Consider the following 15999-nt stretch of genomic DNA (forward strand, 5'->3'; position numbering starts at 1 on the left):
GCCTCCTCGCCACCTCGGCCCCCAATTAGCGCCGCTCGACTGGGCGCGTGGCTCACCCACAGTATGAGTATGTTACGTTGGTTATTCAAAATAATTAAGCAGAACAGAAGTTATATTATGCATCGGCTCGTAATACTAATAATTTGATATCAAACTTCACGTAAATTGAGCAAAATTTACACATTTAAGAAAAAATTTTAATTATATCCTATTTATGATGCTTTAATTATAAAAGGCATCATAAACGTAACCCAAAATCTATTTATAACATTTGTTATCGATATCCTATACTATCACTCATTTACCAACATAATAATGATAAAACGTGGTAGGTATTTACTTTTGCTTGAAATTATTATCACGTTTATACACGAAACTAATTTTATATAGATAGTCTATATTTTCATCTTTATAATATGATGTACTAAGATTCCCATCACACTTTTCCCAGGCTTTGGACTGGCTAAATAGTTTGCATATTTGTAACTATTCAGGTGTGTTTAAAATCTTTTTGGTTTTTATATTTTGTATTTTTTTGTATTTTTGAATTTTTATGTATTTTTTTGTATTAAAAAAAATTTCATGTTTTTTAAATATATAAAGAAAAATATTTATACAAAATTCCGTACTCAGTCTGTTAAAATCACATATAAGTCCTAATATTCTTAAACAATGTACAACAACTATAAACATTTTCCAGATAAGTAAAAATAAAATACAGAGTTTGATAATGATAACAAAAGTAAAAATTAAATATAATCTACAAAACAAGAGATAACAACAGAATTTTATTTTTCATAAAGGAACCGCTAAGTCATCCCCCGAGTCATCTTCTGTGTCATGTCGTTCGCCGTCACTGCCAACTTCGCTGCCATCTTCGGATTCCGAGTCTTCTGCCAGGTTTATGATGAAATTGTCCTGAACGTCATTGCTCATGGCCTCCAGGTCCCACATGAGGTCTTCTACTCCCATTACGTGTTTGACAGCCTTCCTCCAGTCCTCATCAGAAACATTGTCAAGAGCGTTGTTCAGTAGGGCTTCTACAGAGTGGAGAGAATAATCTGTGTTTGTTCTCGCTACTTCATTTTTGACTTTAGCCTACACCAGTTCGATGGGGTTTAAGTCGCAATGATAGGGAGGAAGTCGCAACGTATGACCAAACTCTTCTGCTATTTTATCGACTTTGAAAGTTTTTGCTGCCATTAGAAGGTGATCTGGAATGTGCGCTATCAGTTCTGTTTTCACATCTCTGTCGTCGAAGTAAACTCCATTTACATTTAGCCACTCTTGAATTTCACCTTTCTTCCAGCTCATGTTTAGCAGTTTATAAAGAGTTTCACTGTGATATGAAGCGTTGTCCATCACAATCACGCTATTGGGAGGCAACACGTGTAGTACTCCGGTGAACCAATCCTCGAAAGCCTTGGCGTTCATCTCATCGTGGTGAGTTGCATTTGCAATTTTTGCCGTCTTTTTCGCTCTAAAGACACAACGAGCATCGCTTCCTGCTGACGGATCTGTTGGATCTCTCAAAAAGCCATCTTCACTACCTATGTGTACAACTATATGTCGGCCACCTCGTCCTGGAACGTCGCGTAGTCCCGTCGTCTCCCCGCTCATGAAGGCTTCTCGTGATGATATAATATATTTTGGGGTCCATGCCTTTTTTACGGTGTGACCAGCGTTGCACCACGTTTCGTCAAGGTAGAATATTTTTCGTTCTTCGGTTCTGAAAGTTTTGATGTCTTGTAGATAGCTCCTCCTCCATCGCACAATATCCTCTCGTTCAATTAGTATGGATCGACGTTCCCTCTTTTCATATTTAAAACCTAGATCGTGCAACAGCTTCCTTGTTGTGTGCACACTGACGTTTGGCAGATCAGGATCTTCGTTGATCATCTGGGTCACCTTCTTCACTGTAGGTGGTATATTTTGTCTGTACAAACTGTGTACTTTTCCTTTGATTCCTGTTTTTTCAAAATCACTGTACTTTTTCATCCTAGTACACTGTCCCACACGCCTCGGCCTTTTCTTCCCTGGAGTTACTAATGGGCCTTTTTCAAACTCCTGCCTAATTTTTTCAATGGTCCCTCTACTTGCACCCGTTAAAACGCTGACCCTTTCTGCACTATAAACCTTGCTTTATAAACCTTATGAGTGGTTCACAACCAATAAAATCTTGATGTTTATTTTTTGATATAAACTCCAGTGCATCTGCAACACCAGAACTCAAAGTCTGGACAGCTAATAGAAAGGTAATCTTTTTGTTGGCAAACTTTATGTGTTTGTTTGACAGCAAACTTGTACCCTTCCGAATTTTGCAGATCTCCACTTCTCGCTTGGTCATACCTGGATTTTCAATACGTAAAACTCCGTACACGTGTAGAATAATCCGGCGCTCCCCACTGGTGAAAGATGCCTTACTTCGCTTGACGACGTATTTTTCTGGTGATGACAACTGCTGCTCCACCATAGTTAAACGTATCAACAACACTGTCTAGCACCAACTGACTAATATAATTTAAGGGATGTTTGAGGAAAACTACCCCTAGAGAGGTGACTAAGACCAGATGGGTTAAACGGAAAACAATGAGTCATCCGTCACATTCAAGATACCGGAAGTGCTATCAAAGTGCAATGGGACACTCAAGCAGTGAGTCACTCTTCTTAGCTGACAGCCCGTAACAGAAAGAGTCATTCGCCAAAACAAAAAAAATAATTATTTTTATAAGGAAATAAATACCGTTAATAGTTTTCATTATTACGTTAAAGTTATACGGTGTAATTATAATTTCACTTGTAAAACCTACAGTTAAAGTTATATTCGTCTATCTAAAAAATGCTATAAAAATGCGTTGATAATAAAAAAAACCCTTAATAACAACTGTGGCTATAAGATTAAAAGTGAGAAATAGTGCTCATTTAACTCACCTTTTTTATGTGTTACATTTATAAGTCTTTATAAGATTATTATTACTTTATAAAGCCTTATGATTCATTATGTGAGGCTTGAAAAAATTATAAATTTACCATGCTCCGTATAGTATAGTGAGTAAATTGTAAATAATTATATCACAGATGTACAAAAATAATTTTATTACGTTATTTAACAGTGAATATGTTTTCATTAATACATTTATGTGTAATAAGGCCTAGGATATAATTAAAATTTTCCTTAAATGTGTAAATTTTGCTCAATTTACGTGAAGTTTGGTATCAAATTATTAGTATTACGAGCCGATGCATAATATAACTTCTGTTCTGCTTAATTATTTTGAATAACCAACGTAACATACTCATACTGTGGGTGAGCCACGCGCCCAGTCGAGCGGCGCTAATTGGGGGCCGAGGTGGCGAGGAGGCTCTGAATAGACGGATTACTCGAAGGATCGACTATTCATGCCCAACGTTAAACGACAGTCGACTATAAACATGTACAAAACCTTTCGCTAATCCTCTCCACGGTAACCAAAGATTTAAAAAAATGAAAAACCTGTAAAAATCTCAAATTTAAGCCTTATTTTGAGCGTTTTAAAGGAGTGGAGTTAAGAGAAAACGTATACAGTATATAAAAAAAAAAACGTAAAATGTAACCTCCTTATTGCGATCAAGGTCTTAAGCTTAAAATAGAAAGTATATTTGAAGTTTTAAATCACTCCAAACCAAAGATCTATGAGGGAGAAAACCACAACATTATAACAATCAACAAGAAAGATGTCCTGAAATAATAATAATAATAATAAAAATAATAAAAAATAATAATATAAAATAATAATAATATAAAATAATAATAATATAAAATAATAATAATAATAATATGCGTGGTTATAATAATATCTGTTTTCTTGAAGATAGATCTGTTTTATAATAATAATAATAATAATAAAATAATATCAATAATAATAATAAGCGTAGTTATAATAATATCTGTTTTCTTGAAGTTTGTTCTGCCTCTTTACTGAAGTTTCACTCGGCTACTGCATTGCATCATTGTATTGTTCCTATACTGGTTTTGTTTTTTGAATCTCTCTTTTTGTCAACTTGCTCAGATAGTTTGTTATTTATAGTTGTTACTTATAGTTTGTTATTCATAGTTAGTTATTTATAGTTTGTAATTTATAGTTGTTATTTATCTTTTTATGTCTTGTTATTGAAGTTTTGTTTTCCAGTTTTTTCACTACTTTTGTACTGACCTGTGATTTTTTTTCTGCTTCTGTATGTAAGATTATTGTATTTTTCATGTAAAAATGGTGCATCCGTTAACAAATAAATAAATAAATAAATAACAATATTTACTGCTATCTAATTATGAAGGGGTGAAGAAACAAGTTACGAAGTTTTAGCTCTTTCAAACTCACTAAGTGTAGTCGTACATGTAATTTTTATACTATAGGTTCCGCTTCAACATCCTTAAAAACCTTTTTTTAATGTTTCGGAAATCCGCCATCTATAAAAAAAAACCATTTGGGGGGTTTAAAATTTGAAAATGTTTTAATCTTCACGTTTGAATTTTTCTTAGACAACTGTGGAACAAATTTTACAATCTTCTTTATAGAGAAAATTAAAACTATGGTTAATTTGTGTTACTTTTTGACAGAAACCACGAAAGTAGTTTCAGGAACAAATCTACCAGGTTATTTTTCTAGTTCAATGGATAATATATTAAAAAATATTTGGAAGAGTTGATGCTAAACCCCTTTCAGATAAAATGAAGCGATGATTGACAGACAGAATTTCCATACTACGTGTTGAGTCCCCACCGATTGAAGTGGGACTCTTATTATGTTAAAATGTTACCAGATGGATACACTTTGAACAATGTAAAATGTTTAAAGTAGTTCAAGAACTTTCAACAATAAAATTGTCATATATTCAAACCAACATTAATAACTTCTCAATGAATTGTTTATGATATAAAAAGTACATAAAAAGTAAAGTGTATAAGGTTTATCTCATAAACCTTATATTTAAACTTTCATTAAACTAAATTACATCAAAACATTGTCCAAATTTTATTTCCAAGATAACGATTTATAATTTTTCAACAATCAAAAGATTTTATAATATGACCCTAATTTATTTTTCCCTTAGAATATAAACTTTTACCAACGTTTACAAATAAAGTAGTCAAAGAACCGACGAGTATGTTTTGCCAACTTTACAAATTATAATAAAAGATATTGCAAAAGTTTTCATATTAGCGGAACTGAGACTCGTAGGTATGACAAATGGGTGGCATTTATCCCCCATTTATCCCCGCAAATAAATCTGTTGTATACAAATATGCTAAATTTTATGATATTCCTGCTATAAAAGAAAATATATAATTTCGGGAAACTACACAACCACATAAAATAATCATTACTGTTAGGTAGGTAAATGATTAATAACTATTTTGTGCAATCACATATTTTTATGTGGTTTAAATCCCTACTACACCATTAGCAGTTGGCTAGCTCTATGATAGGCTACTACGGTCAATTTCTGACGTTGGTATATCCTGGTCTTCTGGTGACGGCCGTGTAGTGATGGTGACGATAAAGTAGCTTCGTACGCGATGCTGCATTTAATTCACAAGGCACCAAGAGGCATTCACTCAAGAAGCCAGCATCTACCAATTTGCTCACTTACCCTCTTTATGTGCTCAAATGTTGCAGCGTTTCGTATAAAAGACAGTTGCAATGGTTTTCATAATATACAAACAACTTGTAATTCGAATTAATTAAAAATATTGTTCCCATAAATATACTTAAACACGTTTTATCCGTAGAAAATTCTTGATAATTATTTGTAATTCGACAGACAGTTTACTGCACACATTTAAAATTTTCTATATAGGGAATAAGCTATAACCGTAGGTCTCACCGTAAAACATTTTGTTTTTAGGTTATCAGAGGCCAAAGCTTAATCCGTTTAAATTTAAATACATATGTGACATTTGGTAAAAACGAGTAAACGTTAGATCATTCGAACCAGTTTGGGAACCAGCATGATTGGACCATGGGCACGAGGTTTAAGGGTGGGTGGGGGTTTGTAGAAAAAATAGTTTTCCATGTTGTAGTAGAAGTCATTATAGTTTCATATATGAACAGTCATAATTATTAGTAACGGAAGAGTTATTATGTTTTGCGGGGTGGCTGCACTGTGCACTGAGCCCTGAAGTGGGATGATTCGTCACGGCTCCTTCTTCTATGTCCAACAGCGATCGTAAGTGGTTCTTTTATAATTACTGTCCACTTTTCTAGCGTAACGTTAGGTTACGACATTTTGGCGCAGTCGGTAATAAACCTTTTTATCATAGTTAGGGTAGTACGCGATAACAGTTGTTGTTTTAGTGCGTATTATAGTTGAGATGATTAAAAATGGCGAGTATTAGTGTTGGCAGGATTTCTGAATTTAATCCAAGTGAGGAGGACATTGTGCCCTATTTGTTGCGCCTGAAACATTTTTTCAAAGCGAACAATGTCAAGAAGGAGAACGAGGTGTCGGTTTTAATTACAGTTATTGGTCCCAGGGTTTTATCGGTCCTATCCGATTTATTATCACCGGTAGAGGTAGATTCTAAGACCTATGATGAACTTGCAGCGTTGTTGAAATTACATTATGCGCCCAAGAAGTTGGTTGTGACGGAGCGATATGTATTCTACTCTCGTGTGCAAAAGCCGGGCGAAAGCATAGCGGAGTTTGTGGTTTCAATAAAACATTTGGCTAGTTCGTGCAAATTTGGTACCTTTTTGAAAGACGCTTTGAGGGACAAAGTGATTTCCGGCATTTCTAATGAAACTATCCGGCAGAAATTGTTGTCGGAGGAATTGGACTTTGACGAAGCTTATGCGTCAGCGCTCAGGCTGGAACAGGCCGAGTCGCAGTCAAGCCTATTTGTGCAACCTCGTGGGGACATTGCGAAAATCAATGTGAAAAGTCAAAATAGGCCTAAAACTTTCGTGAATAGGAGTAGTGAAAATCAAAATTCTAGAAACTCTTGTTGGAGGTTAGGTTCTGCTGGTCATTGGCCTAGTGCGTGTGCGTTCGCCAGTTACAAGTGTCACGGTTGTCAGAGAGTAGGTCATCTCAAGAAAGTGTGTAAAGCCAAGAAATCTTCTAGTTTCCATGGTAAAAAGTCGACACCTAGGATGGGGGTCCATCAAGTGGAGGAAGAGGTAGGCCTAGGCCTAGAAGTTCCAATGGCAGAGATAAGTCTGTACAACCTTAAATCAGGATCAGACAACGGCTATAAGGTAGGCCTAGTGGCTAATGATGTATATTTAGAAATGATTCTAGATACAGGCAGTGCCTTGACTATATGTCCTTCTGAGATATTTTATGAAAAAATTTCTAACCTCAAACTTAGGCCAGCAAATGTGAAACTTACTACTTATTCAGGTCATGATGTACCTGTTCTGGGACAAGTGAATGTCAATGTTAAATATAATAATCAGCAGGCGAGTTTGCCTTTGACAGTAGTTAGTTTAGAAAGTAAGAGTCAGCCGATTCTGTTGGGGCGAAACTGGTTAGGCCAGTTGAGGTTAGATTGGCAAAATGTGTTTTCATGTAAAGCCACTGTGGATCACAGTTCTGATTTGGACATTGCTAAATTGAAGAGTAAATTTAAGTCAGTTTTTCAGCCGGGAACGGGCGAAATTAAGGGTGTTAAGGCTCACATTGTTTTGAAGGAAGGGACAGTCCCTAAGTTTTGTAAGGCGAGACCAGTGCCTTTTGCGTTAAGGGAGAAAGTTGAGAGTGAGTTGGACCGCATGGTTCAAGAGGATGTTGCGTACAGAGTTACTAATTCACAGTGGAGCACTCCACTTGTGGTTGTCCCTAAGCCTAATGGTGTTAGGCTTTGTGCCGATTATAAGATTACTCTTAATCAGTGTATTGAAATGGAACATTATCCGCTTCCTCAGGCTCAAGATATTTTTGCAACTCTTGGCGGTTGCTCAGTTTTTAGCTGCCTTGATCTTTCAAATGCGTATCAGCAATTGGCGGTAGCGGATGAATCGCAACATCTGTTGACCCTAGCTACCCATAAGGGTCTGTATCGTTTAAAAAGGCTACCATATGGTTTGTCTTCAGCTCCTGCAATTTTTCAGTCAGCCATCGACCAAATTTTAACAGGTCTTCCAGGAACGGTGGCGTACTTAGATGACGTCTTAGTGGCGGCTCGCTCTAAGGAAGAGGGGCTTGCCCGTCTGGCGCAGGTGCTGCAACGCCTTGATGAGTTTGGTGTTCGAGTAAACCAACAAAAGTGTAAGTTTTTGCAATCTTCAATCGAGTATTTAGGACATGTGATTACTCGAGATGGTCTCCGTCCACAAGAAAGTTTGTTAACTGCGCTGCGTAAAGCGCCTGAGCCTAGTACTAAGGAAGAGTTACGAGCCTATATTGGTCTAATAAATTATTATCATGCATTCATACCTAACCTGTCTGCTAGAATAAGCTGTTTTTATGACTTATTACATAAGGATCATCCATGGGTGTGGTCGGAGGTGTGTTCTAAGACTTTTCAGGAGAGTAAATCATGGGTGTTGGACTCAAGTTTGTTAGTTCACTATGATGTTAAAAAGCCCATAGTTCTGACGTGTGATGCGAGTCCCAGAGGGGTGGCTGCTGTTCTATCTCATCTTATCGATGGTCAGGAAAGGCCAATTGCCTTCGCATCGAAAACGCTAAGTTCCAGTGAACGGAATTATTCTCAGTTACATCGGGAGGCTCTGGCTTTGATCTTTGGAGTCAAAAAGTTTCATAAGTATATATATGGAAGACACTGTATTCTACAGACTGATCATCAGCCGTTGACGGCTATTTTTGGCTCTAAAAAGGGCGTTCCTAGTATGGCGGCAGCTAGGCTGCAGAGATGGGCCTTGATTCTATCAGCATATGATTTGGAGGTTAGGTACCGGAAGGGAGTGGATGTCCCTCACGCTGATGCGTTGTCTAGGTTACCCTTAGCAGAAGCGGAACCTATAGAGCTGGATGCTAATTTTGTTTCACATGTAGATATGTGTACAGAAGTGATGAACAATTTCTGTGTTGTCAAGGACATTGCACCTATTACTGCCTTGCATATAGGTAAAATGACGGATAAGGATCCGATTCTTTCGAAGGTCCGAGATTTTGTGATGTACGGCTGGACGAGCTCGGATGAGCCGGAACTAGCTATTTTTCTAAGGAAGAAGGACGAGTTGTCCGTGGAACAAGGTTGTTTGCTGTGGGGTTCTCGTGTAGTGATTCCAAAGAAACTGTATTCATCTGTGCTTCAAATGTTGCATGATCAACACCTGGGAGTTACACGCATGAAGATGTTGGCGAGAAGTTATGTCTGGTGGCCAGGCATGGAGAAGTCGATTGAAGACGTGGTGGCCTCTTGTTCTGCGTGTCAGTTAACTAGGAATTCGATACCTAAAGTACCGTTGCAGCAATGGCCTACAACATCAACCCGATGGCAGAGGACACACATTGACTTTGCGGAAGATCCAGAGTCGAGACAGCAACTTTTAGTTTTGATTGACACATACTCTAAATGGTTAGAGGTATTTATCATGAGTTCCATGAATTCTTCCAAGGTTATTGAGAAACTCCGTACCTTGTTTTCATCATATGGATTGCCTGTCGAACTGGTGTCGGACAACGGAAGATCTTTTACTAGTCAAGAGTTCAAAACCTTTTTGCATAACAACAATGTGAAGTTCACATTAACTCCCCCGTATCATGCGGCTTCAAATGGATCTGCGGAGAGAAGTGTTCAGGAGGTCAAGAAAAACCTTTTGCGTCAAGTGATTGAGGAACATCAGCGTTCTCAGCGTACCACTCTTCAAATGAAATTAGATAATTTCTTGTTTGCGTACCGCAACACTCCAAATACAGTTACTGGCTTAACCCCTGCAGAAATGTTCCTGTCTTGGAAGCCTCGTACTCAGTTGGTTATGTTAAAACCCAATCTCCAGTCATCCATTGATCAAAAACACAGGGAACAAAAAGATGCAGCTGATAGGCTTAGGGGAAGAAGCAGATTTTTCTCAGAAGGTCAGGCAGTCTATGTCAAAACTGTCCGAAATGAAAAGATATCTTGGGTTCCTGGCAAAATAATTCTAAAGAGAAGTCCGGTCACCTATCTGGTGAGTGTTATTGGTGGAAAACCCCGATTTTGTCATGCGGATCACTTGAGAGCTCGGTATGCAGAAGAGGAGGAGATTTTTGTATCACCCAAGGATCCCGTTGTATCACCCCAAGTACCCAAGAATTCACCACCGCCGGAGGATCGACCAACTAGTCCCATGATGATGTCACCTGTACCTAGGCCTACTACCAGTCCCAGGGAGAGCCTAGGGCAAGCCCAGCCTCAGCCAACTCCTGCGTCGCCGCTAGCACAGTGCAGCCCACCACCCTCGCTGAGGAAGTCTGCACGGACTGTGCGAAAGCCTCACAGGCTGGACTTGTAAAATTATTAATGAATAATGGGAAGAAGAAATTTTGGTTGCATTTTATTGAAAGTGAATTTATTTTATCTTGAAAGTTGAGTTAATTTTGAATTTATGATATTGACTTTTTTATGGGGAAGACGAGTGTAGTAGAAGTCATTATAGTTTCATATATGAACAGTCATAATTATTAGTAACGGAAGAGTTATTATGTTTTGCGGGGTGGCTGCACTGTGCACTGAGCCCTGAAGTGGGATGATTCGTCACGGCTCCTTCTTCTATGTCCAACAGCGATCGTAAGTGGTTCTTTTATAATTACTGTCCACTTTTCTAGCGTAACGTTAGGTTACGACACATGTTTAATACTAAAACTTGAAATTCTGCAATTTACTTTTTGATATATTTTGTATAGATCGAAAAAAAATAATTTAGTATACCAAAGCATTATCATGCGCATAATCAGACAAAAATGGAAATTCGCTTATTCTGCAGGTTTGCTGGGCTGGAGTATTTTGGTATGGATCTGTGATTCGACACGCAGTTATCATTGAGTGACACGTAATTATCATTGAGATTGAGTGCCACGCAATTATCAACAATAACAGAAGCCTGTAATAATAACAGGTTACCGTATAACTGAATCATATTAGAAGTTGTCAATTTAATATTTGGTGGATTGATTTGACACCGATATTGTTGAGACAAAAATATTTTATCACTACCCGAACAATTCAATATTTACACTTACTTAACAGAATATATAAATAAGAGGGCATCTTTAAGTTCTCAAAATAACTCGCAATATGCATACTTCCCCACCCTAGTAGCAGCCAGTTATAACGTGCAACGTATAAAGTTTTATTTGTCATAACAGACCACAAGCTGCTGCAACGGTTCGCTTCCTTCCGTCTCGTCCTACTTTTATTACTTCTCTTATTTACATTTACACAACAAAGTCAAATGCATATATAAATCTAAAACAACTACAAATTGAAAGAGTTTAAGGTGGTATTGTATTTAAATAAAACTTTAAATGAATAAAACGCCATTAATGCACAATAAAATTTCATTCACTTTGCTATGTTGAAATTAATAATAATAATTAATAATTCCGTAATTTTTACAGGAATGGGATTTGTACCATTTTGTTCAGAATATGAAGGTCTATTACATACAAAAATTGTTGTTAATCGTTTGGGCCATTTTTGGAAAAATCCTATTTTTCCGTTATTTTATGGGGGGGGGGGGTTATGGGATTAAATAAAAAAAAATACATAAAAAATCAAAATTTATAAAAAACGAAAAAACTATCAAAATTGTAAGGACCATAACATACTATGTTAGATCAAAACTGGATTTTTTTAATAAAATCCTATTTTTCGTTGTTTTATAGGGTTTTTATGGGAAAATAACATAATTTACAATAACTTTTGAACCGTTATTTTTACAGAAATAGGATTTGTACCATTTTGTTCCGAATTTAAAGGGCTACAACATACTAAATTTTTATCAAAATCGTTCGGGCCATTTCTGAGAAAATCTGATTTTCCGGTTTTTATGGGGTTTTATGGGAAAATCCCCATTCAAAATCAATTTTTTTAAAACGAAAAAACTATCAAAATTGTAAGGACCATAACATACAATGTTAAATCAAAACCGGTTTTTTTTCTAAAATCCTATTTTTCGTTGTTTACTGGGGTTTTTATAGGAAAATAACATAATTTACAACAACTTTTGAACCGTAATTTTTACAGAAATGGGATTTGTACCATTTTGTTCCGAATTTAAATGGCTAGAACATACTAAATTTTTATCAAAATCGTTCGGGCCATTTCTGAAAAAATCAGAGTTTTCAGGTTTTTTATGGGTTTTTATGGTAAATTCCCCATTAAAAATTAAAATAAAAAGAAATTTAAAAAAACCTGGAGATACCATGGATTAGAACCTACATACCAAGTTTCATCGAAATCGGACCACAGGTGTAGTCCCTAGCTCTGTACACATCCAGACACACAAAAACACACACACACACACCAACACACACACAGACACCACTTCGATAACCACTTTTTTTGGGTCCAGGGGGACCCAAAACTAATATATCCACTCAAAACTAAAACTTGAAAATTTTGACTGGACTTACTTAGTTGCGTCCAAACATTTCTCCTTCTTTCTTTTTTTTCCTTTTCTCACTAAAGAATACACTTGGTCTTAATTATTTAAATGCTTACCCATAGTAAAATTTATAGGAATGAGTGCAAATTAAAATACTTTTGATAGTCACTAATAACAAGGCAATGATATACGTATTTATAATTTTTTTATGATTAATCATTTTATACGCTTAAATTAAGTACTATTATATGGACTCTACTTAAATGTTAAACGTTATGTAATAAAAAAAAAAATATATATATATGTAAATGAATATTTTATTTTAACTGCAGAATTTTGTAATAAATAAAATATTGAAATTGAAATTAATATTTACTGGACTTATATCATATTACTTAACTTACCAAGAATGTTAATTTACTTTATACTAGGCCTAACATTTTAAAAGTATTTATTTTATAGAATCGCCACATTAAATTTATGTTGAGTTAATTAGGAATGTAATACTTCAAACATTTCAACAGTAAAATATTTTTTTTAATGTAAATGCTAGAAACACAATACTTAATAACCTCTTGCGGTTTAAAATCGCTTAAATGCATACATAGAATATACCGTAGAAACAAAACCCCACATGACCAAGTTTCTTTAAGCTGGGGTTAAACTTACATCAGTATTGCTACAATGTTGCCGATAATCCTGTTGTTATTAACTGCTTGAGACTACATCATTGATCCAGATCCTTGTTTTCAGATAGTAAAAAATATTAGTACTAATTAGATTAAATTTAATGCATCGCCGCTGCTCCAGGCTTTGTAGATAAATTAATGTGTTAAATCAATGAGATAGAACCCTTGTTGTTGAAATAAAAACCATGTTATTTTATGGAAACATTATTTGTTACAGCTTCAATAACTATTCTCCTTATTATGTTAAAGATTAAAGGTTATCATTAGCTATAATATCGTTGTAGAACAATAATTATTCCCAACCAAAGGCAAGAAAAGCTGATCACCCCCATCCTCCTCAAAAAACAAATAACTGTAAGTTTCTATTATTTTGAATCTTTTGCAAAATTATTGATGATGAGATTCTAGAGGCTTACATTTTGTATACAATCACTGTCAAAAAATAAATTTCACAAAATTATAATCGAAAATAAATTGTTGTCATTAAGAAACTATAAAATATCTAAAATAACTATAAATATATATGTAATATATATATGAAAATAACTAATAACACAAGCACTAAGTATTAAAGTAAAAAAAGGGCAACATTTTCAAAATTGACCATAATTATTGTAGCCCTTCCTATCCAAACAAGTTGCTGCAAACTGATTTCAAATATCTCAAATAGTTAAAAAGTTAAAGGGTGTGCAAGTTAATTTTCAGCCACCCTCATGGTTATTTGGTTTTGAAACGTTTTAGGATGCCATTTTGTTATTAGTGGGCCGATTTTGGTTTTCTTTATGTCAATTTTTATGTTTCGTCAAGACCAGTAAAATGATATCAAACTCGATTATACTTGTCATTTTTAAATTTTGAGCTACCCCCTACCCCTACCACCCCTATGGCAAAATTTTCAAAATTGACCATAATTATTGCAGCCCCTCATATCTAAGAAGGATGCCGCAAACAGATTTCAAATATCTCAAATGGTTAAAAAATTTAAGTGGGGGTGCAAGCTACTTTTCAGCCACCCTGTATAAGGATATACCATATACATTCTTTCGTCTATTCTACGAATCGTTCTTTAATGATAAGTTTTAAGTACAAACAAATTTAGAACTGAGAGAATTTCAACCACTTGGCTATTTTAAAGAAGCAAGTATGATAGTCAACAATATGTTAGAATCATCTTTCGCGTCATTCAAGAAAAATTGTTCAGTCTTATTCTTTATTCAAATTAGCGAGGCAGGTGATAAGTCTTTAAGAGCTGATGGGGATTTTCACTAAATAAGACGGATCACACTGATAGGTCAACGGGGATTAACTAATCCATCCAACTTCACAGCAGCACATTGATTTCCTCTCTCTAAATTGAAATAATTTATCTTGACCGTTGGCAATGATAGTTCTTGTAAAACGAAAGTATTGGATTAAAATGTAAGGTTTAATTCCGGACTGTGATCTATTTTCTATGTATGAACTAACTAAAAAATAGTACAATGACAATAATATGTAGTTTAATATTATAATTTGTTACAAAAAAATTAAATTAATCATTCATTTTATTTCTTTAGCTCTGCCGACTCGGAGAAACTCTTTCAGGTGACATGTTGATGGCCACTGGTTCTGTTTATCAATAACATGAGTATTGAAAGTAAACTAACCTAACCTAACCAAACCTAACCTAACCTATCCTAACCTAACCAAACCTAACCTAACCAAACCTAACCTAACCTAACCTAACCTAACCTAACCAAATCTAACCTAACCTAACCAAGCCTAACCTAACCTAACCAAGCCTAACCTAACCTAACCTAACCAAACCTGACCTAACCTAACCTAACTCAACCTAACGTAACCTAACTCAATCTAACATAACATAACCTGGGGGTAAAATCATGTATATCACTTACCATAAATTAGTGGGTTAGAGGGTATAATTCCCCGGCAGCCGTGAAGAAGGCGTGAACTCTGTGTTCAAGGGAGAATCGATTCGATGTTGATCGATGTTGATGGCCACTGGTTCTGTTTATCAATAACATGAGTATTGTAAGTAAACTAACCTAACCTAACCAAACCTAACCTAACCTATCCTAACCTAACCAAACCTAACCTAACCAAACCTAACCTAACCTAACCTAACCTAACCAAATCTAACCTAACCTAACCAAGCCTAACCTAACCAAACCTGACCTAACCTAACCTAACTCAACCTAACGTAACCTAACTCAATCTCACATAACATAACCTGGGGGTAAAATCATGTATATCACTTACCATAAATTAGTGGGTTGGAGGGTATAATTCCCCGGCAGCCGTGAAGAAGGCGTGAACTCTGTGTTCAAGGGAGAATCGATTCTTGAATACAGTATATACTCGGCGAGGTACCCCGTGAAGTGGACCTCTGATCTGCCGTACTTCGGTATTGTTGCCCGGATATCGCGCCAGCGACGTTTAATATTGTTTGTATGGGCGCCGCTATCTGGGTCAACAAAGTTCTTGGAATGATTTACCGTGAGGTATTTGAAATGACTCCTCAGGGTGTAGTACGCCCGCCAACAATCAGTAATGATCACAGAACCTCGGCGGACGTACTTACGAACCAACCTCACGAGTGTTCGCCGAGTCCTGTCTGGAACTGGTAGAAAAAACCCTTCTTTTGTCCCCCTGACCACGCCACCTAGCACCCACTGCCCTTTAACAATCCTGCCCCGGTTGTACTTTCTCTTCCCAAATTTAGCTTCGTCCAACTCGACGACACAACCGGGACCACCAATTTTGGGATTCTTTGC

The 15999-nt window shown here is 36.1% G+C and overlaps 2 protein-coding genes across 2 annotated transcripts; one reads left to right on the forward strand and one right to left on the reverse strand.

Moving 5' to 3' along the window:
• Positions 1-795: 795 nt before the first annotated feature.
• On the reverse strand, positions 796-2473 carry LOC128984106 (uncharacterized). Its single transcript, XM_054403391.1, has 3 exons — positions 2308-2473; positions 1276-1967; positions 796-1098 (listed from the first exon to the last, which is right to left on the reverse strand). The coding sequence occupies exons 1-3, from the start codon at positions 2471-2473 to the stop codon at positions 796-798; spliced, it is 1161 nt and encodes a 386-aa protein (XP_054259366.1).
• A 3889-nt stretch (positions 2474-6362) lies between these two features.
• Positions 6363-10442, forward strand: LOC128984107 (uncharacterized protein K02A2.6-like). Its single transcript, XM_054403392.1, has one exon. It carries the CDS (start codon positions 6363-6365, stop codon positions 10440-10442), a length of 4080 nt encoding a protein of 1359 aa, XP_054259367.1.
• Positions 10443-15999: the final 5557 nt, after the last annotated feature.

The sequence above is a fragment of the Macrosteles quadrilineatus genome, unplaced genomic scaffold, assembly GCF_028750875.1.
Source record: "Macrosteles quadrilineatus isolate MER2022 unplaced genomic scaffold, UCM_ALF_1.0 Scaffold_2__2_contigs__length_208266976, whole genome shotgun sequence".
Taxonomy (NCBI): domain Eukaryota; kingdom Metazoa; phylum Arthropoda; class Insecta; order Hemiptera; family Cicadellidae; genus Macrosteles; species Macrosteles quadrilineatus.

Excerpts from the sequence above, each read along its gene's own strand:
- LOC128984106 (XM_054403391.1), bottom strand. The coding sequence starts at position 2,473 with ATGGTGGAGCAGCAGTTGTCATCACCAGAAAAATACGTCGTCAAGCGA. Across the intron at positions 1,968-2,307 it reads GATCTGCAAAATTCGGAAGG|GAATCAAAGGAAAAGTACAC; the intron begins GTACAAGTTTGC and ends TTGAAAAAACAG. Across the intron at positions 1,099-1,275 it reads AAATTCAAGAGTGGCTAAAT|GCTAAAGTCAAAAATGAAGT; the intron begins GTAAATGGAGTT and ends GAACTGGTGTAG.
- LOC128984107 (XM_054403392.1), top strand. The coding sequence starts at position 6,363 with ATGGCGAGTATTAGTGTTGGCAGGATTTCTGAATTTAATCCAAGTGAG.